Consider the following 21654-nt stretch of genomic DNA (forward strand, 5'->3'; position numbering starts at 1 on the left):
GGTCAGGTCCTGCTCCTCCGGGGGGTCAGGGAGGGGGGTGGGAGTCTGCCTCTACCCCGCTCCCCGCAAGGGAGGCTGCGCCAGGCCCAGCAGCAGCCGGGTGTCTCGGCCACCCTGGAAAGGGGATGTTGTTTTGGGGAAGGTGGAAGCGGGAATCAAAACGAGGAAGATGACGCTGGGGTGTAGGCCAAAAGGGAAAGACTGGGGGAGAACAAGGAGGCGTTAGGGGAGCAGTGAGCTGGAAAGGAGGATAAGGGAGGGTCGCGCTCGGTGCTCGCTTTCCCATTTAGTGCGTTGCTGTGGTGTCGAGACCCCTGGAACATCTATATACGAAATAGAGGAATTCCTTCCTGTTGCACTACTGTCAACTACTGTAGTCAACTATACATTCTTCATTGTGAAGCTGATATGCAGGAAAGCTGGGTTCAGTCATAATTCAGCTTTCAAATTATTCATGCTGTACACCTTCTGACTAAGATATATTTTCCTTGTTTCAAAGCTTTTGTAGGCAGAAAGCAATTGGATGTGGTGGCCTGTTATTCTCTCTTGAATTAGAGGCATGTGATCAGGAAATTAGTATAGGTGAAATAATTAGTCGTCAAGAACATGTTATGTGAGACTTTCCACGCTGAAGTGTCACATGTTATTTGGGAAGTAACGGGCACTAAGGATATCGTTTATGTTCATCTTCAAGTAAGTAGTTGTGGCCTTAGAAGCTTTTTTATGAATGGTCTAACAGTTATGCTTTGCTGGAATATCAGTGAGTGGCTGTGGAGTTAGTGACAGGCTAAAAATATTTGTAGACTACAATGTCTCTTCATATGAGTACAATATCCAGATGGTATCAGCTATGAAAAGTATCTAGAAAAGTTGTAAACATGTAAATAAATGAAATACTTGATTTGGGAAACTATGATCTTCATTACTGGTACTGTCGGACTGAAACACAAAATACAACTTCCAAACCCACTTGAATGTTCAAATGGCTTTTAAGCCTGTTGTCCACAGGACAAGGTGTTATTTGTTAGTGATGATGCCTGGGAAACTTACATTTTTGTTTTAGTATATGTTAAATTTATGGGTACTGATTTGGTGACGGAGGAAGATAGTGCTACTATGAAGTGTGCAGTGCCCTGCAAAATGTGGGAAGCTACATGGAGAAGTGGAAACAGTATGTTTATGCGGACACTTAATGCGTTACGCTCAAAGCTGGAAAAGGTGAACGGTATTTCTGTGGAGCACTTCCCCATAGCATGCTTAGGCCCAGTTCGTATGTTATGCTGCTTTTAGTAAACATGCTTTATTCTTTTGTGCATAGGACAGAAAATGTTTCATCAACTGTCAAACCTCTGAGGATCCCCCTGATGAAGGTCCAGGCCTTTGTGGCACCAGTCCTCTTTGAGGAGGATTGAATGTACGGTTCTCATTTCTAAAATAATTTTGTGACAAATAGCTCCTTTTCCAGGACTCCATAAAGAGCGTGAGTGCTGTTACACAGTCAGGATTAACAAGTTCCTGTGCATCGTAAGCCATACTGAGTTTGTTCTTAGTCTGTGACAAGAAATAGTTAAAATGCATTGGCTTTGATCTCCTTTGGAGTTAGGAAAAAATACTCCTCAGACAATTTTGTAGGGCTTTGTATATTTGAAGGAAGTTGTTATACAGGTGTATACACTCTCTAGGAATCAGTGAGGTCAAAGCAAATGTGTTATCTCTTACTGTAAGTAAGAGGCTGATGTCAGTTAACAATGGTTGGACTGTAGCATGATAGTATTTTAAACGATGGTAGCTCTTTAGTTTGAAATACAAGTTGTGAGATTTTAAAATAGGTAACTGCAGGGATGGTTCCTTTTTATATCCTCATGTGCACAGCAAAAATTAAAACCCAAACTTCAGGGTGTGTTCGGCTGATCAGTAGACATTGCACTGATGAAATGTGTGTCTTCTGTAGCATAGGCTGTTTTCAGAATCCTTCAAAGATTTTGCTCAATTACACAGAGTGGCTGCAGACAGCACAGGACTGTTCTTTTTTCTGGATCAGCTAGCTGAAGAGTGCTGTAAACCTTCTGTTACTAAGATGCTGGGCATTGATTCAGTGCTTCCCAGGCAATGGTCATGGATGTTTTCTAGTTTTCAGGTGATGTTACAAAATCAGAATAGTATTTTAGAGGAAGTAGCTACAAAAATTCTTCCTCCTTTTCCTACAGTGCTTCCATTGTTCATTGTATCTACTAAGTGTTGCTCCAATACTGGATGTAGTTGTTAAACCGACGTTTGTGTGTCTCAAGATAAGTGTCTAAGCTTAAGACTTTGTCCTATTCAGAAGAGCAAATTTATTTAAAACAAATAGCAGCGTGCTTTGGTGGCAAGGATATCAGCTGTTGATCTCAGCTCAACAAGAATTACTCTATGAAAGAGATGTCTCTGGAAAGGAGGTACCGTGGTTGTTGAATAAAAATGACATGGAAAGAATTAAAGGCATGATTATTGCTTTGACTTCTGATTCAGTTATGCTTTTTGCAGAAGGTTGATTTCTGTTGTGTGTGTTGGGTTTTGTCTTTGTGAATTTAATTGTATGGAAATTCTGCCATCACCTTTCCCCCTCATCTTTCTGGGCAGTCTCTCCTGGTAGATAGGATATAGTAAGACTTACTCCTTTCCACTTCCTCCGCAGGTACCATCACAAGCGAGTGTATCTGGTATTTCACTGATGCATCGAGGATGTGTTTGTAGTGCAGGAGGGGCCAAATGGTTGTCACCTCGGTTCAGACATGGGTTTCTCAATACAGCTTTTCAACAGACCTACTGCATTCTTGCTTGATGGTTATGTGTTCATCCTGTATTGCTGGGACTCTTAAGCACATACCCCAAGGCTTGTTGTGAAGTAAACGGAGCACCACAAGCTCTTTACCAATAAATTTTAAGTGTCCTCCTCAGCTCACTGGAGGAACTGAGAGGGTACTGGAGGCTGCCTGGCACTTTAGCTCGCATCCTTGCTGCAGAGTGCTTAATTACCTGTCAGAAGCCATTTTCATTCTAGTTTCTGGTCTGTATCCAAAGCTGACCCATTTATTTTGAGTTTAAAACACTGAAACTGAAGTGATGGCCTTCTGTAAGGATGAGAGGTAAGGGATAGGAGTTAGTTAACACAGTCGCCTTTCTGTGCAGACGTACTCTGTCCATTTTCCAATCTTCCGGGGAAAATTGGAGCTGCATCATCCTTCTGTGAAGTAAACACTAGTGTGGAAGGAATGAGGTAGCATAACAGCATTAGGTCTTTTCCTAGTTTGACGTGTTGTGTTTACTTTTCAACAGCCTGTACAGATGCTTTAATCCCTGTGGTGTTTCCCAGTGCCAGTTCAAAGTTTGAGGGAAAGGCAAACCTGCAAGGAAGACTCAATCCTATTCCATTCTCCCCTGACCTTCACTTCTAATACCTCATTCTCTCTCTTTCATTTGCAAAATGAATCCTTAAGATAATGAAAGCAGTGATTCTTTCACCTGTTGTTAGGTGGTTTTGTACCCTATGGAATAACTGTTCCCACTTTGTGCCTACTTTTTAGGGATGTGTTACACAGCAGGCTCAAGAGGGGAATGGCTTGTACGATAGCTTGTTAAAAGTATAATGGATTTTTTCCAAGATATTCCAAACTGAGAAATTATTTCTGTTTAGGGATGTTCTCCTGAATGTGAAATAAAGGAAGGGATAATCCTTTGATGCTGTTTGGCTCTCGCACAGTGTTTTGTATTTGCAGTTAAGAAGTTTGTTGTTCCCAGCAAGGAAGCTACTGTCAGATGCCATGGTGAGAGATTCCTTTATAAAACTGAAATGATAAAGTAACAGAAACAGAGATGTTAAATATGTGGTGCTTTGTCCTGTTCAGACCATAGCCCTCTGTGTTTCAAGTGTCTTTGATTTACTGGAGGACACTTAAGGATGGAGAAGGGGTTAAAGTCCTGCATGAAATGTCTGTGCGTTTCTTATAACTTGAGAAAATTGCCTCCCTCTTCTTTCAGAAAATCTGCTGCTTGTGTGCCAGGATTAGCACTTCATGTTCTTGGTAATCGATACTTTCAGGAAAAAGCATATTAAAAAAGTCACATTTTCTTGTGTGTAGTGTTCGGTGATAAGTATCTCATTGCTGGTTTACATTTAAGAAGTTGTTTTGTACAGAAGCAAGCGTTTGTACAGCAATCAGTGTTTCTGGTTGGAAGAAAAACAAACTAATTTCAATTGGTAATATAATGCTAAACGAGAGGCGTGTTGAGTGTCCATGCTGTGAAATACGTTATTTCACTGCTCAGAAAGACCGGGCTTACCAAACTGGCAGCGTGTTCTCACTTCTTAGTGACTGTTACCTAAGGACAGCAGACTTGTGTTGTTAAAAAACCTTTTCCCCTAAATATAGGGCTGCTGCGCTCGACTGCACACTGCCAGCTACTTCTCTGACACGTTATCAGATGAAATGATGGTGTAAGGAGTTTTGAGGAATCTTTTAACACCACAAAAGTCTTTTGGGTGCAGCCTGTTGTCAACGAGGCTGACGACCATCTAATACTGTGGTCTTCTGACGGCTTGGCCTCTAGCCACTATTGCAGTGTTAGTATCTAATGGTAAAGGATATGGGATAGAAGATGATAGGGGAATTTTGAGGAATGCTAAAAAGCTTGTTGGTGCCCAAAACTGAAAAAACAGCCCAGCTGCTAGGCAGCATGCAGTTCATCGATGACAGACAGCTCTTTCAGTCACTGATGCTCGATCAGTTACTGCTTGTCATATATGTGTTAATATCTTTGAAGGGAGCTCATTATTCCACGCACTTTCAAGTGGATCTAGAGTTGCTATTGTTAATTCTTTGAGCATGTGAATCGCTGGAAAAGACAAAGTCGGAAATAGAAACACTACACAAAAGAAGGTTGGATAAGGACCTCACACCAATTGGTAAAAAAGCAGACTAGTAGTGACCTCAGAGGTAGCGAGGTCCAGTGTAACGGTGTCCTTGCCTTACCTGCTGTGTCACAGAAAATAAAGGGCCCGGAGCTGTGGAACACAAGCCAAGGTGTGGGCTTTTTCTTGTGTGATTACAAGCAGAGAGCAGCTGAGGCTTTGCATTAGTGCTGCCTTTCATTAGCTTCTTGCTTTCTCCTGTGTTAAATATTACTTAATTGACTGTGGCATAAGTGGGGCTAATAGCTTTGTTCCCAGTCCAGATCCTTTTGTAGCTGTCTCTCTGAGGGTTTGAAAATGCTCCAGACAGATCGCTTTCTCACACGTGTAAGTAAAAATTCTGCCTGGGCAGGTCCAGGGAAGAGGAAGAGCTTTCTGGTACCTCGTCCTAAGAAATGGAGCGGCCTATACACTGCACCTTTTGCGAGGCCGGTGGAAGAACGGCCAGAAAAATCAAAGTAGAATAAAGATACTAACTACATTTCTGTACCGTGGTCATCTTCAGAGAGTTGATTTTTGGTGCTTTTTGATGCAGCTCTCTTTGTCCCAGCGCTGAGTGCGAAAAATGGGGCCTTTTGCGATTTCCTCTAATGTCGTCAGTGTCCACAAAAGTGACTGAAAAACCTCTTCCTCTGTGATGTGGGTTAGTGAATATATTTGGTGTACAAAGTGTACCTTTAGGTTTTTCACTTAGAAGTGTTCTTTGGTAGCATGTCCCATTTCTGGTGTGATGTGAAGAGCAGCAAGGGAAGCATTAAACAGCGTGCATCAGAAAGGCTGAGTCATGGGACCGGCTACAAAGAAGCATTTGTGTTCCTTAGGTTATTAAAAAACCCTGATCCTTCACGCTGAAAAATGGAAATGCTTCATAATCTAAAGGGGAGTCTGCTTAAATCCAGGTGGCAGGAAGTATAAAGGTATTTGAGTAAGGTAAAAGGTGCAGAAAATAACATGGTTGGTGGTAGTGTTAGTAGCTCATAAAGGTGGTTGAGTGCTTTTTTTAAATAAGAAGCATACGTTCAAAATAGCTGACAATACTTACAAGTCCTGTTGAATACTGAAGTGTAACTGAGCATGAAAAAATGCTTGGTTCGTACTGGCTTACCTCCTCAGTCACTGGCCAGTAGGCTGATCAAATGGAGTTTGTAGACCGTGTAGTTGAGTGCTGGTTTTTGTATTAGCTGTTTCCTTTTTATTGTTGTTTATTTTATGACCTAAATGTTCAAACCTGTTAGCTTTCGCTGAGAGATTCATATGTTAAAGGTGTATAAAGGGAAGTAGGCATCAATGTGGGTGTGTTGAAACTTTGAACCCACCGGAAGAATCTTCGTAGCAAATTCGGGCTGCATAAAATATATCACTTCTAGCTATTGTGGTGTGACTAAGCTTCAGCCTTGAGGAATGTAAGTTTGTTTAGAGTGATATGATCGTACAGCAGGGAGTAGGTGCACAAATATTCTTTAATTACACAAATATTTGCACTGAATTTAAGAAGTCAGCAATGGCCACGAACCATCTTTTTTCTTCATTGTCCTTCTTACCTTTCCATAACTGAGAAGTACTCATAACTTTGCATAAATCAGTGTTAATCTTTGTAATATTTTCAGTGTTACGTGTTGATATAGTCTTAATACATTATTAAGCATCTTTTTTTGTGATATTTCCCTCTGAACTAATACCAGTCAGTTGAGTCTCGGAAGCAATAGCTGCTTTAGTTCCTTAGAAGGAAGGGACTGTTTCCTATATGTACCACAAAATGCGTGCTTATAACGAAGCCTACCTTTATCAAAGCCTGAAATTATGCACAGAAATATGTCTGGAACTAGCAAATTGAAAAATCTATTGTAAAAGTACTTGCACAGCCTTTTGCATAGTAATGTAAAAATAAAAGTTTGAGTACATCTTGCGTTTGCCAGGATAAGCACTTTTATCTGACGCATCTCTCTGGTCTTAAAAGTTGTCCGCTCAGGTGTGATATAGACAGCACAGGCCCCAGAGGACTGTTTAATTGCCATGCAATTAAATTAACAAATACTGTGATCAGACTGGAGACACATTTATATTAAGGGACTGATCAGACTGGAGATGTATTAAGGGACATCTCTAGAGCCTTGCTGATGATACGTGCTTACTGATTTATGTTGGACTGTTTGGAGTTTTGCTATCTAATACCCACTCAATTGTCGGCATCTCAGACTAGCCTGCCTGGGGAGGCGGTCCAGGATGGCTTGCGTAGCTGTGCTCCAGCTTCTGCATAGGTGCTCTTTTGTGTGAAATACTTCAATTGTCTTTGGGTAAACCGCTGAAAAGGCGCTCTCCATGGGAGACTGCCAGAACACCCCGGCGCTCGGAGAGATGCTGCTGGTGCTGCAGCGCTCCGCGTGTCTGGGGCAGCGTCCTCCTCTGGGTGCATGTGTTGGCCTGGGTCTCGCTTGGAGTCACTTTGGACAAGCAGCTGCAACTCTACATCTGTTTCTTTTCTGAAATCCAATCCTTCGGTGTTACGTACCTGTTTGGAAGATTGTATGTGTTTTTCTACAGTGCCTTATGGTGCTGTGGCGGTTTGTTTGGGGTTGTTTAGTATCTGCTCTGAAACTGGTAGGTGTGCAGTACTTGCTCAGCATCTCTCTGAATTTTTAAAATAAGGTTCAAAGGTTGTTATTTGTTTATGAATCAATTTAGGACAGATGGATGCATCATGCCAAACTTCGGTTGGTATGTATAATTTCAGTAAACATTAAGAAAAGATGAAAGTGTAAATTGACTTTTCGTGTTCTTCCATCAGTGTCGTTTGGCCAAGGAGTCTTGCTGTCTCGCTTTGGTTGTAATAGACAAGGGGGTGGTGGATAGTGCATCATGTTTCTAATAAATAGTATAGGAGAAGACTGCTGCGAATGAAATGGCAAAGGTTCCCCTTTGTGCCTCCAGTGTTTATCACTGATGAGAGCAGTACATTGGTCTAGGATCTTAAGGCTACCTACAAGAGGAGTGGATAAATCCTTGGAAAGCTGGGTAGCAAAGGCAATCTAAGACATGTTAAAACATGTATAGTAATAGTGTTTATCAACAGCTGAGTGAAAGATAAACTTGGCTTTTTCAAAATGCCTTTCAAGTTGTAACATGTTTTCTGAGCTCTTTATTGCATCTGACTACCCTCTGCACCGTTTTATTTTGGTGGCTGCAAACCTGCTTAAATGAATGCTGTGGAGTTTCTCAGTTATTGCTTATATTCTGTTACATGCTTATCTAATTTGCTTGGTTAATGGCTTTAGTGAAGTTAGTTGTGAGATAGCGGGTGCCTTGGAATTCTCTTTTATCCAGCCATGGAGTAGTCTTAATGAAGGATCATGTTACTTATCTCAAATAGTTTTTTCTACAGTATTTAAATAATACAATATTTTTACTTACGTATGACAGAAGTTAACATCTCTAAGCTTATCTCTAGCGCTGTGTCTAAGGGAGTGGAAAGCGGCATGTTTTGCTTTTTTATGCTCTTGTCTGTTGCTTCACTTGATTTAGTCTGTGCTGTCACGGTACGATGCTTGTGTTTCAGGTACTGTAGTCAAGTATAGGTGTATAAATTCTGTTTGACTAGTTCAGTACTGTTTATTGATGTGAAGTACTGCTGTTGGGGGTTTTGATAGAAGCCTGGCAAGTGATACGTATTTCTTTCCAGCCTCCTTCCTAAGTTAGGAGGTGGCAGCTGATCTGCGCTGTGCTTGTAGCAGGATCTTCTGCTTGAAGCACAAATTCAAAAGTTGCTTCGCCTCCACAAGGTGTCTGTGGAGTAACTGCCTTTTGCGTTAAGCATCGTGGTCATGGCACATGGTTTGCATCCCACAGGTAGTATTTCTTAAGATTATAAAAAAAAAAAAGGAAGGGCAGTTGTTGCTGGTTATCTGGAAGTTGGAGCAGTGGGCATCTTCCTTTCATGTGAGATCGTCGTGTGCTTGCGCTCAACGTGATTTCATGGAGTTAATGGCAAGCATATGTCTCAGTGCTACAAAAACAGATAAATCCTACAGTGCTTAAAACAAAAGAAATGTCATATTTTGTGCTTATTTCAGTTATTTATTTTTATGTTCTGTTTACTCCAAACTTTTTCTGTTTTAGAATGGTGTAGTTACACATTTATCTCAGATCATATCTTGCTCCTTGTGGCGTTCACCGTTAATCATCCTTTCCTTAAAACGCTGTATTTCACTCTGAAAGTGCAAGAGAAATAGGGACTGATGTTCACTGACATTTTGCTGTTTCATCTGGGTGGAAAGCACTTTGCTGTTGCAGTAAGTGACAGGTTTGAATCTCAAATCAGCTGCAGCAGATCCAGTGGGTTGAGGCTAGATCCTGACAAGGACTTTGGTGGAGGATTCTGCTGCCTTTGGTTTGCTGGCCTGTATCCCAAAGTGGTAAGAATATGAGTTTGCCATCTCTTGGTTTTGGAAGATGGTATACGGTTGAGATAAGGGTACAGCTTCTTTAAGACTATTGGAAATGAACAGCTTTCATGATTAAATTTAATGTAGAGGATCTGCAGTGATATCCATTCTAATCATTAGTGTCTTCTCATCAGCCGATGAAAGTACGGCAGAGTCACATTTCCTAGGAATGTAATTGTTGTTCAGTTAGACTAGTGATTTTTCCACTTAGTTCACATGTTGCTTGAAAAAAATCTTAGTCTTTTGTGAACCTCTCTGAAATTGTCAGCAAACCCCAAGTTCTGTCTCGGCTGGAGCTTGGAATAAAGTTTTAGTGTTTTTCAAAGTTAATTCAAAAAACATGGCTTGGGAAATGAAAAATCCTATAAACTTATATTTTGGCTTCTTACCATGACCCACTTTTCCCTTGCTGCCTCCCTCTGTTTCAGAGGGATTGAGTCTTCGATTCTTGATACCTTCATTCTTATTTTAGCCACTCGCACTGCTTTACATGCACATATTTTCTGGGTGAGGTCTTGGAATTCTTGAGGAACTTAGGCTTATTTTAAAACTTAGCTTGTGTGTTTTGTTAATGGACATAAAATGCTTACTGCATCTGTTTGGTGGAATACATTAAGAGATGGCATTTACGGCTTTGTGCTGTATTCACAGCTTTGTTGAGTAATTACTGCTCACATCTGCATGCTTTACTTGGGTTTTAGCTGCGCTGCTCCGAGTGTGTTTCTGTAATCTTCCTCCTTCTGAGGGATATGTGAGAGAAAACAATCACCCGAGTGGTTGCTATAGCATTTCATTAAGGAGCCTTTTCCACTGAGTTGGGAAAGGCTCCTTTCCCTCTTGGCAGCCTAGCACGAATAAAAGAGCTCCTCTCAGCTCTTTTCCCTGTGTTATCATATGCCCTTCAGCTTTTGACTGCAGACTTGCAGCTTTGCCTGGATTGCCATCATTCTGAGGGTGTTCTTTGCTTAATGGCTCTGCTTGTTCTCGACTACACCAGGAGTGAAAGGCTTCCTTATAATTGCCTTGCTTGCTCTAAGCAGTCTTGGCTGGGAATGTCCGAAGGTCTATAAATATTGTGACTTAGAAGTGCTCCTCAGCTGACTGACCAAACTGTGTGAGCAATTGAGTAGCATCCTGGGAAGACTTCAAATAAGATTGTCACAGAATTAGCAAGGAAATAATAGTGAAGAAATACATTGATACTATAATAAATACTCTGAGCATAAATGAATTCTGAAGTATTTTCCTTTTGCATTCCTTTCTTCATGGGATCTCAAAAGCATTTTAGGAAAAACTGAGCCAGTTATATCCTGGGAAGTACTTATTTTTAATTACCACACTAGGATATCGCTATATTAGAAGGATTTATACAAAAACTATCAGTGAATCAATGCTGGGAAAAGTATCCAGATTTTGCCCTATATGTAAATTTTTTTTTTCCCTGCAAACATTTAGGCCTTGCTGAGTGACTACCATTTTTTTCTTCGTTGCATCAAGTGGTGGTTCTCCCTTCCACCATCTAGCTTGGCTGTCTGAATTGAACAGCTTGCAGGCTGCAGTGTGGGGCCTGAGGGTATCAGTCAGCATGAAAATGTTTTGTGCAGCCTCCTGTCCCGTGCTTCGCAGAGGTCAGCGGTTCCACTAGCCAGCGACCGGGGAAGAGCTTCGCTAAAGATCCGCGCGCGCGTACTTGTTTCCTTCATATTTACGTAGATGTTAAATGTGGTAGGGAATCTGGTGAGGGTGTGGTGGTTGGGTTTCAGGTTTAAATGGGAGACTAAATAGATCAGCTTTCTTCATATTGCTCATTCATTGCAGTGCTACTCCACAGAGATTAACAAAAAGTTAATACCTGCTGATCCTTTAAAGCTTTCTATATATAGGGTCTTTCATTCCTTGTGGTCTTTTAGGATTTGAAGTACAGCTATTTTGGAAGGACTTCTGCTCTTCAAAATCCCTTATTTTAGTTTCAGATCTGATTCTGAGTTCTGTAATATACTTTTCCACCCTCTTTAAAGGAGTTGCTCGTTATGGTAGGCTAACTGGTAGACAGGGGTTTGCCTGCAGGCTGCTGGGGCCATCGAGTGTGGCTAGTGACTCGGGAGCCTGTATTCGGCTGTGCCGGGCTGTACATTATTGGACTTTTCCATACTCTATGATTTTCCCCTCCTGGTCACACAGTGGCTTGCCTTCAACTCCCAAGAGGTTTTCAGGAAACTTATGCTAATGTTTAAATAGTTTTGGGGTAGATGCTATGGGAAATGACAATAATGCTTTCTGGTTATGGACATAAAGACCGAGAACCTGCATGTTAGTATTCTGCACCGAGAACCAGTGCTGAGCTTGCTGATCAAGATGCGGCAATGAGATATACACATGAAGGATTCTGTGATGCTGTTCTAGCGTGCTCTTATGCATGCATAAAATATTCAAAGCTAGGTACAATGTATTTGTAGATCAGTTGCATGTTGTATAAGTCATTCTTCCAGCATCTCTGATCAAGTGTGTCTTTTCTACTATCAGAAGGGTTTTTTTGTTTAAACTCAAGAGTTTAAACTTCCCGTGGGAGTTGTCTGGACCTGAATCACACTCAGGTGACGGGTTTAGAATCCCAAGTCTTTTGCTTCTTGGGAGAAGTCACCTGGACTCTACGTTGTTAAGCATTTGGGGGCAATGCCATCTCCAGTTTTGGCAGATGTGATCCACTCGTCCATATCCAGGAGGACAGATGGGTATCTCTCTAGAGGAAAGGGTTGTTTGCTGCTTAGCATGCCCTCTCTTAACATGAAAATTCCCATTGCAAAGATAGTATTTCTACCCCAAATACAGGCATTTAGGAATATCTTAAATTTCTTCAAGTAAATTCATTTGCCAGCTTTCTTTCGTCAGACCTTAGAGTTACGTTATGCTGGAGAGCAGGGCTGCTGTTTGAGGGACCTCGATAGGCTGCAGGAATGGGTCAGACAGGAGCTCTGTGAAGGTCAACAAAGACTTTTAGTAAAAGTCTCAAAATAACAAATGTGGTTCCGCCTGAGCTTACCTGTACCATGGAGGAGCTGGCTTTTATCCCTCTGTAAGTGTGAGGTTTGACAGAAAAGCCAGATAATTATTCTGCTTATATAGAAGCTGTTAAACCAGTGAAGCTGCTGCTCCTTAGAATTATGCGTATTCACCGTGCGTCCTGATGGTGGATTCTAATTCTGGTATCGCTAGACTAAATGATAGCAGAGTAAATTGTTGCTACATGACTGCTGCTTGGAGTATGAAGTTGCTGCATTAAAATCCTGCTGCAACCTTTCCTCACCTGGATCATTGCAGTGTCTCTTTGCGCTATAGACCTTGTACAATTTCTTTTTATTGTCACCTGCTATTTATTAAAAATAACATTCTCTGCTTCTAGCAGCAAGCTTTTATGACCTGAAGCATGAGTATCACTCTAGGACATGGTAAAAGACCAACGAATTGTTGGGATGATACACAATTTAGTGTAAAGGGGAGAAATGTGAATTAAAGGCAGGCCAGTAGACTTCTATGTTGAAAATATCTTTTGGGGGGAAGGTAGTGGTATTCAGGCAGGATTTTATTTTGGAACTAGGTAATCTGTTTCTGACCCGGTTCCCCTGGCAGTTGATTTATTTATTTATGTTGAATGTGAAATGCCCTGGTGCATGTGTGGCTTTCTAAAGAGAGATTATTTATCTACTTTTAAATTTTCATTATTTCTGTAGCAGATACCTTCAGTACTTAAATCATAATTAATTGTGAACTGAAAGAATCTCTGACTGAGCTAAGCCTACTTCTAAAGTAAAATCTGTACAGATATTTTTAAATCATGCATTTGCCGCATCCCGCCCACAAGCACAGACGTGATTGTTTGGAAAGAAATGAAGGACCGATATTTAAATGTAAACATTGTGACATTTGGCTCTCTGAATTACTGAGAAATTCATACAAATAACTGTTGCTTATCAAAATGTGTAGATGGCAAAATTGCTCATCTAAGTCATGAACCAGGGAGGGGGGTGTCCTCGCCGTGGTTGGGGTGGATGGCAAGGGTTACAGCCTGTAACCCGTATGAGACTTGTGCTGTGTCCCTTCAGGCGTGAGGACTGTTGTGGGTGCACATCTGCAGGGCCATCTGTATACAGCGTGCCCAAAAGAAGAGTAGCTCATAGTATTTTCATCAGCCACCTTAAATTTGTGAGCTATTAATAGCATTTGACATAGTTTTTTTTCTAGACAGGTAGTGAATGGGTGATCTCTGACTTCCCATTGAGGTAAGTGACTAGTGTGTGTTCTAGGAATGGTGGAACTCAGGTTTTGTTCAGACCCCTAGGTACACAATCTCCATTGAACGCCTTTTTTTCACATATCTTTGAAACTAGAGCTCTGGACTGAACAGTGTAATTGCGAGGGAGACGGGGGAGAAGGGAAACCACTGAAGAAACATCTCGGTGTACTTCTGGTTTTGTAATAGAGCTGTGACATTTCTTGTTAATGAGTAGTTTCGTCAGAATTAAGTGCTTACCTAAATAGTGTGTGTGTGACTTGGTGCTTGCAAACGATGAGTTCTGCTGCTTCTCCCCCCGACATGCTGGAAATCTACAAAACTGGTAAATGAACACAAATCTTTGCTTGTTTGTTTTCCTCAGGCAAAATACATCTCCCAGTGCATTGATGAGATCAAGCAGGAGCTGAAGCAGGATAACATTGCAGTGAAAGCAAATGCAGTCTGCAAACTTACATATGTAAGTGCCTTGCTGGGTTACGATGTAATCGCATCTTTGTTTTTTTCTTTCTTGCTGACTAGGAGCTAGTCTTCGGTCTGAATGCCTGCTTTTCTTAGACTGCAGTTTCTTAGACTGTTGTAAGTGCAGGCTGCAGGTGAAAATGCCCCCACATGTGTCTGACGTCAGAGGCTGCATATTCCCATTCTGTTCATTGCACTGGCACTGCTAGTGGTACAGTTTTATTTTCTCGAGATAGGTCAGGAACCTAATCCGATTTTAAAACTAATCCAACTTAAAAAGTTGTTTTCAACTGGATTGTTTTTTATCACACAGTTGCATGAGCACTTGAAACTGGTGTTTGTTTCTCTTTGCGCAGCCCTTTGTCAAGAAGAAGGAGAGGGAAATACTGTTAAAGAATTATTTTTGTGGTTCAGTTCTGGTTTTTATTTAAAAAAAAAAAACAGGGAAAAAACCCTTCACAATGATGCTTATATAACTGCATATGTAGTACCTGGAATTAATGCAAACTATTTAAAACTTGCTTCTGGTGGAACTTTGAGACTTCTTTCACTTACTGCGAGTGGCATAGAATGTAACGTTACTCATGAACTTGAGATGCCTTATAGTATTATTTTTGGACTCTTGTTCCATCTTCAATTTTCTGAGGTATCTTTACCTATTTTCTTGAGTCTCTTATTTCAGAAGTTTATCTTGGCTTCTCTGCTCACAGTTACAGATGCTGGGCTATGACATCAGTTGGGCTGCTTTCAATATTATTGAAGTCATGAGTGCATCGAAGTTTACATTCAAAGTGAGTTCTCTGTGTAACTACAACTGTACTAGCCAAGCTGTTTCATTACTGTATTTAATGAATGCATTGGTACACCATCTTTTGGTTTGCTTTCTTCAATACAGAAGGGAAGTAGACTGTATTTGTTTCTAGTATATGGATAATACTTGACCTGCTAGTATAGGCTTTTTCTGCCAGATGTTTGACAGTAGCTGTCAAATATCTTTTGTGAAAAAACAGGATATTTTTTTGTGAAGACCACCTAAGATTCCTAGTAGCAGCCATATTTAGCTTTATAATTTTTCTTGAAAGGTCTTGTTCACGCTCTATGTTGCAGACCTTTTTCACCAAATGAGGCAGAATGTTACCTCGTAAGGAATAGTTTCCAAATTGGGCTTTAATACCTGAAAGTCGGGAGTCAAGGAGTGTTATTCTTGCTTTGTACTAAATGCAACACAGACAAAATATATGTAATATTCTCCATTTCTCCTACTGACAATCCTACTTTATTTCTACATCTTCGTGGTCATCGAACCTGTACGTTCCAACAAAGTAGAGGAGGTGAAGCTAGTTTAATATCCTTAAGATAGATGTATTATCCCTGGAGATGTTACTTGTCTGAGATTAGAAAAGGGGGTTTATATCAGGAACAAATAGGGAACCCTGTCATGTCTTTTCTGTTATGCAAACCTACTGTCTAATTGTTCATCTCTTTAATATTGCTCAAGAAAGCTACCAGTTGTTTTTCATCTACACGTTGTCTAAACTTACTTTTAATGTCTTTTTTTCTCCTTGCCTTTTTACAGAGAATCGGTTACCTAGCTGCCTCTCAGTGCTTTCATGAAGGGACTGATGTAATTATGTTGACTACTAATCAGATCCGAAAGGTAAACTTTTGACTTCAGTTCTTAATTTTTTTCTTGCACTGTCTCCCTACTTGTATTTTCAAATCTGTATGAAGTATATCTCTTTTAGGAACCTAAAGGTGTTTAAGTAGAATTCTAATTACTTGGTTTACAGTCTACTCTCATTCCACGAGCTGAAGGATTATTGAAGTACTCAGGAGCTGTCCATAGGCTTCCCTCGTGCTGTCTCATACCAACTCTCTGTGTTTATTCATCACAGTGAATGGTGACAACAATAACCTTTGTTAATATTAGTAGTCTCTTTGGCAGCCTTTATAAGAATGTAATGGGTAAGAAAAATGTCCCCATTCCTGAAGTAAAATGAGCAGTCACCTGGCTCCACAAAATACCTATTTGTGAGGGCCTGTTTTCTTCTGGTAATAACAGATCAGGCTTTTGACTTGTTTGGTATAATTGTGTGTAAAAATGGTGAAGAGTATATGTAAAGTTGTGTTCTGTATTAATGTACTGAAGTGTGTTGTATTCATTTTCATAGAGCTTTATCACTTGATTTTTTTCAGAGTTATTGGGTTGCAGGATTATTTTCCTATTCTTCAGATTACAGATATATTTTTAAAGCTCTTAAGTTTAATCTTTTTAAAGTATCACTGCTTTAAAACTTGACTGATCCAGTACAAGATGTGCCTATATTTTTACCATCTAAGTAGCTAAAATGTCTTCTACTTGCTTAAAAAAGATCAGTGGGATGTTATCCAGCATCTTTCCTAAAGAACTAGTGCTTTTCCCTTTATCTTTTAAACTGTTCTGCTCTGACAAGTACATGTTTTTAATCATGTCCATCCATTTTCTTTATTATGGAGACTTTATTATACTGCATTTCAGTCACTTACTAGGCTATTCCTTCCTTTTTGTGCTGAGTTTTTACTTAAAGGCGTAAATAAAGATGCTTTTTCATGTTTCATTGATCTAGCAACTTTGTATTTTAAGGGGTTATCAGTTCTCAAAATACATTAAAGCCAGAATAAATTGCAAAGTTTTGTTGCTCCTTAAGAAGTAGATTTTGTTATTCTTGAAGCAGAATCCAATTTCCTACCACCTGCAAAAGGTTTTAAAATGAGATGCAAATGGCACAGAACCCTGAAGGCCTGGCTATGTTTAGCTCTCCTAAAGCAGCCTCCGTGTACTCGTGAATCTGGACAGTTAATTCCGGTAGTTCATGTGGGAATGCTCTGTGCAGTTCACTTCGTATTTTTGTTTCCTAATAACTGCAGTTAAGGAGTGGTCCTGTGATGCTCTGTGTTCAATGAGATCTGGTTTTATGATCTATACTTGAACATACTCAGATATGAATATTAATATTGTTAAGAGTCTGAAGCTTAGAAATACCTGAATGACTATGTAGGACTATGTAGGATACTGACTACAAATAAGTCCGAGGAAACATGACCAATAAGATGTATTCTACACCTTAGCTTGTGTTACATCTTTATGGACTGAAAGTTATGGTGCTGCAAGCAGCTTGGAAGGAAAGTAATCTCATTCTCTAATAGATTAAGCTAGGACACTGTTAAGCACTCAACAAGAGCGCCTGTTCCCAGTGAAGTTGACAGTTGGGCTTTCATTTAGCAGGGTTAGTATTAAATACTCAGTTTTTTAGGACTTTAAATATGTTTGTGATCATGTCATGAGTTTTTAAAAGTTATTTGCCATTCCTAAAATACCACCAAGGTACGATATCTCTAATTGCTTTTATGTTGCAGTCATCCATCTATTGTTTAATTATGATTCCTCATGCCCATTATTAAACCCCAGGCTAGCTGTATTTTAGCAGGTGATGGAGGACATTTCTATTAATAGTTGATACAAATATTCGCGTGAAGTAGGAGCTCTGCTTCATATGTGTTGAGTGAATAAAATTGGTCTGAGAAAGTTGTTTCTCAACATCCTGTGTGATCTTAAATTTTTGAGCCTGTTTTTCCTTTTTTAGGATCTGAGTAGCCCTAACCAGTATGATACTGGAGTTGCACTGACTGGCTTGTCCTGTTTTGTTACTCCAGATCTTGCCAGGGACTTGGCAAATGACATCATGACACTGGTGAGTTGATAAGATTGAAATAACTTTTTCCTGTAATTAAAGAATGTTAAATTGTTCAAATCTGGTAAATATCTGTTAAATTTAGAACTGTTACATGTGAAAACTGATGCTTTGTTCTTGTGGGGGTTTTGGGGAGCCTTTACAGACCTTAGTTAGCTCAAGAGGATTACCATGAATAGTTCTGTTAGTTTTGGTGATAAATGACAGTATTTTGCTCTCCCCTCAAAGCTGAGTTTTTGAAAAACAGTTGAGTCTCCCAGAAATAAATTTTGAGGCAGTGGTGTGGACATGAGGACCTTGAAAAGAATCTGGAAACACAAATTTGCTGAGAGCCTGATTGCAATTGTTTCATTAACAGATGTCTCATACAAAGCCTTACATCAGGAAGAAGGCAGTGTTAATCATGTACAAAGTTTTTTTGAAATACCCAGAGTCCCTCCGTCCCGCATTTCCTCGCCTTAAAGAGAAACTTGAAGATCCAGATCCTGGTGAGTGGATTTTAGTAAATTACTTCTGCTCCAGAACATCTAGGTATACATGCTTTTAGAGCTTGTGGAGAGAAGAATACATGAAAAATGCTGTAATCTTCTTTTGGGTACTGATTCGCCTGTTTAATAGTTAGATGAGCATATGAGAGTTTCGACAGGTGTTGCCATATTAAAAAGACATTCTTTAAAATGTCCAATTCTTACTTCAAACCCAAAGCTATTGAAACTGTATGAGTGGATTAAACCTTAATGGGACAAAGCTATTTAATGAGTCCTGGTTTGTTGCTTACTTAACTTGGCTATTGAAAATATTTCAGCTGATTTCTGATTTTTGTTGTTGTTTCCTGTGCTCTTTCACAGAGCTGCAGCTATTGGCTTGCAGTGGATGTACTTAAAATAGTTTCACATCGCTTAGTATTTTTCTTTCTCTATTTTTTAAATTTAAACTTTGAGTCCAGACTGCTGTTTGGGCCCTTCAGTACTGTGTCAGTGCAATTCAGCTGCAGAACAGGAAATTTGCAATTGCTCTGTGTCATAGTCACACTTCTACTCAGTCTTCTCTCACTGCACCAAAACCCCATACGCTTGTTTCAAGAATTCCGTGTGCGATGCAGGTCTGCGATCTCCAGTTTAGAGGGAGAAACTTGATTGCATGTACTGGACTAATGTGGTGTGGGCATGTAAGATGCATCTTCCAGGGACAATGTTTTTAAAGAAAGCAAAAGGCACACACCCCTCACCTGCAAACAGGGGAAGAAAGTACCGATTATGCTTTATGGCGAAAAGGACTGCTCTCTACTAGAAAACCCAGACTATCTAGATTAAAAGATTCCAGACTGACAACAACCAATTTAGAGGCTGAGCGATTAGAAGGGAATGAGCTTGTCCAGTCAGATTGTTTAAGGATTCATTATTTTTGTGTTGTATTTAAACATGTCTGAATAATACGTTTTAAAGAAGCAAGAGCATTTGGAAACTTTATGGTGGGTAGGGTTATTGACTATTATGTTGCCTGTGACCCACAAACAAGCTATCCACAGTCAAGGGGGAAGGAGGCTGGCAGTGTCCTGCTCTTGCTAATACTGGACCCAAAGCAGATACTCAGCTTGCTGATGTATTACAAAATAGGCAAAATTAAATAAAATCCTTTCTCAGTTTGTTTTTGCATTCTTGTGTTTAGTTCACTACCTCATGGTTGGTAATGAGGCTGAACCATTCCTCTTGGACACGCAAGTCTGACTCTTTAGCTGCTTTTGTTCTGGGGGTTCTGCACCAGAAACTTCAATTACAATTAAGGCATTGATGAGATTTCTGCTTTTCCCACTTCTTTCTCCCAGGTGTGCAGTCTGCTGCAGTAAATGTTATTTGTGAGCTGGCTCGACGCAATCCCAAAAACTACCTTTCCCTTGCTCCACTCTTTTTCAAGTTGATGACGTCGTCAACCAATAATTGGGTTCTCATTAAAATTATAAAACTGGCAAGTATTCTGGATCTCTCTTTACAGGATTGGGGTTCTCATTAAATTACCTTGGGTGCGAAAATAGATTTCTTGCTTGGAGGTATAGTTACCCTTAAATCCGAATAAAAAGAAACCAGGAATATCTTCTAGTGTTTGTGAACAAAACCAAAGAGAGAAAAATATTTTAATATAGCTTGGTTTAAATATAATGAGCTGCAATTTAAATCATGTTTTTATACTGTTTAAAAGCAGCTATTAAATCACTTTCTTGTCTGCACTTCTTTTTTTAATAGTTTGGTGCTCTTACTCCATTAGAACCTAGGCTGGGAAAGAAACTGATTGAGCCTCTGACCAACCTCATCCATAGGTATGTATGACAAATGTTACTTTGTTCATTCAGGACTGGTGAAGTGCCTGTTCGGTAGGTCAGTAGCTAGGTCTGCGGATGAGTTTCTGAACTTTTTCTTGAGTCTCAATATATTGGCTTCAAATGTCAAAAGACAATCACATCAGGACTATTTCTGGAAAACCTAAGAGAGAGAAAATACCTTAAAGGAAAGTCTTTGTGTGTCTGACTGTCAGCATGAATTTCTCCAAAGCATGGATGAAAATTGGAGCAATTTGCTTTCCTTTTACTATGTTTTAAGCCAGAGATGACTATGGAGGATATATAAAAACTCTGGCTTAAAAAAGGCTCAGCTGTATATTTGCCTCTTCTGTTCACCTGCACACATTTGGTTCCTGACTTTTTTGTTAGTGCCTTACCCACCAAAGCATCATGACCAGCAGCATATTAAAGTTCTTTCTCATGCCTTTGTCAGCCCAGATCTGTTTTGGAGGAGCTTCCTTTAATATATGTCCTAAATACAGATTAGATAAATTTGAAGATATTTCCTTGTCCCTTGTTAAAGCTGGTTTGTAGTGTTGTCTTGGATCTAATTCTGAACTGAAATCAGAAAGTAGATGTCTTGGAGGGAATACATGTATTTTCCCAGTTACAAAAAGGAAGTGTGATCTTATGCATGAGTTGTTAAATTAAAAGGTTTGTTTCTCTTCATGTGGCAGAGCAAGAAGACAGATGGGAATGAGCAAATTTTAAACGGATATCCGTGTAGCCATGAGAGCAGTTCTAGCCAAACAATTTCTGTCCATCCTCCTAGTATGCCTTTAAGGCTGGTTCGGAGCAGACCAGCCAGCAGCTTTGCATCCAAATATCTAAAAAGTTTTTTTTGCAGCAGCGACAAATAGATACAAATTCACCAGAAACAGTACTTTGCCAGAAAAAGCAGGAAGATGGATAATATGTCTTCAATCCTGCCTCTACCTCCTCTCCCCAACTCCCATATTAGTCATTCGTTTTATTATTTGTGAGCACTTAATCCTGTTCGGTTTGGTCTCCATTCAGTCATTTTGGATCTCATATCACTTACACATAAGGCAAACTACCCTGCCGTCCACCATGAAGTGCATAGGGAGCAGAAATGATTGCCTTGGTTCTGAGCATACTAGAGTCAGGTATACGGTGTGCTGAGTGACCTTCACGGTATCGCTTCTGACTGCTGCCTCCAGAGTTGTTTGCTCATTACCTTTGCAGACCTTGCTTCTGGAGTCTGCTCCTTAGTTACTTGTGAGGTTCACTGTGTTTCCCTCTTGTGTGTTTCCCTCTTGTGTAGATCAGGATTTGTAAGTACCTTTGAAATCCTCAGAATTGCACTGTATGTGTGTTCAACTGGCAAAAGTTGTCTTGAATTTAAGTTTTGGGGGAAATCAGACATTGAAAATGGGTTGCTCGCTTATAGGGATGAGCATGTCAGAAGAGTCTGCTGTTTGTGCATGACT

At 40.1% G+C, this 21654-nt stretch overlaps 1 protein-coding gene across 1 annotated transcript in view; it reads left to right on the plus strand.

The window, feature by feature from the left end:
- The window catches only part of AP3D1 (adaptor-related protein complex 3, delta 1 subunit), a 77507-nt gene that overhangs the window by 31906 nt on the left and 23947 nt on the right, over positions 1-21654 (plus strand). Inside the window, 8 exon segments of the mRNA XM_009329088.1 lie at positions 13488-13489; positions 14040-14135; positions 14848-14928; positions 15714-15794; positions 17761-17868; positions 18227-18356; positions 19694-19833; positions 20109-20182. Of these exon segments, the coding sequence (XP_009327363.1) occupies positions 13488-13489; positions 14040-14135; positions 14848-14928; positions 15714-15794; positions 17761-17868; positions 18227-18356; positions 19694-19833; positions 20109-20182 (712 nt within the window).

Source organism: Pygoscelis adeliae, unplaced genomic scaffold, assembly GCF_000699105.1.
Source record: "Pygoscelis adeliae isolate BGI_AS28 unplaced genomic scaffold, ASM69910v1 Scaffold537, whole genome shotgun sequence".
Classification (NCBI taxonomy): Eukaryota; Metazoa; Chordata; class Aves; order Sphenisciformes; family Spheniscidae; genus Pygoscelis; species Pygoscelis adeliae.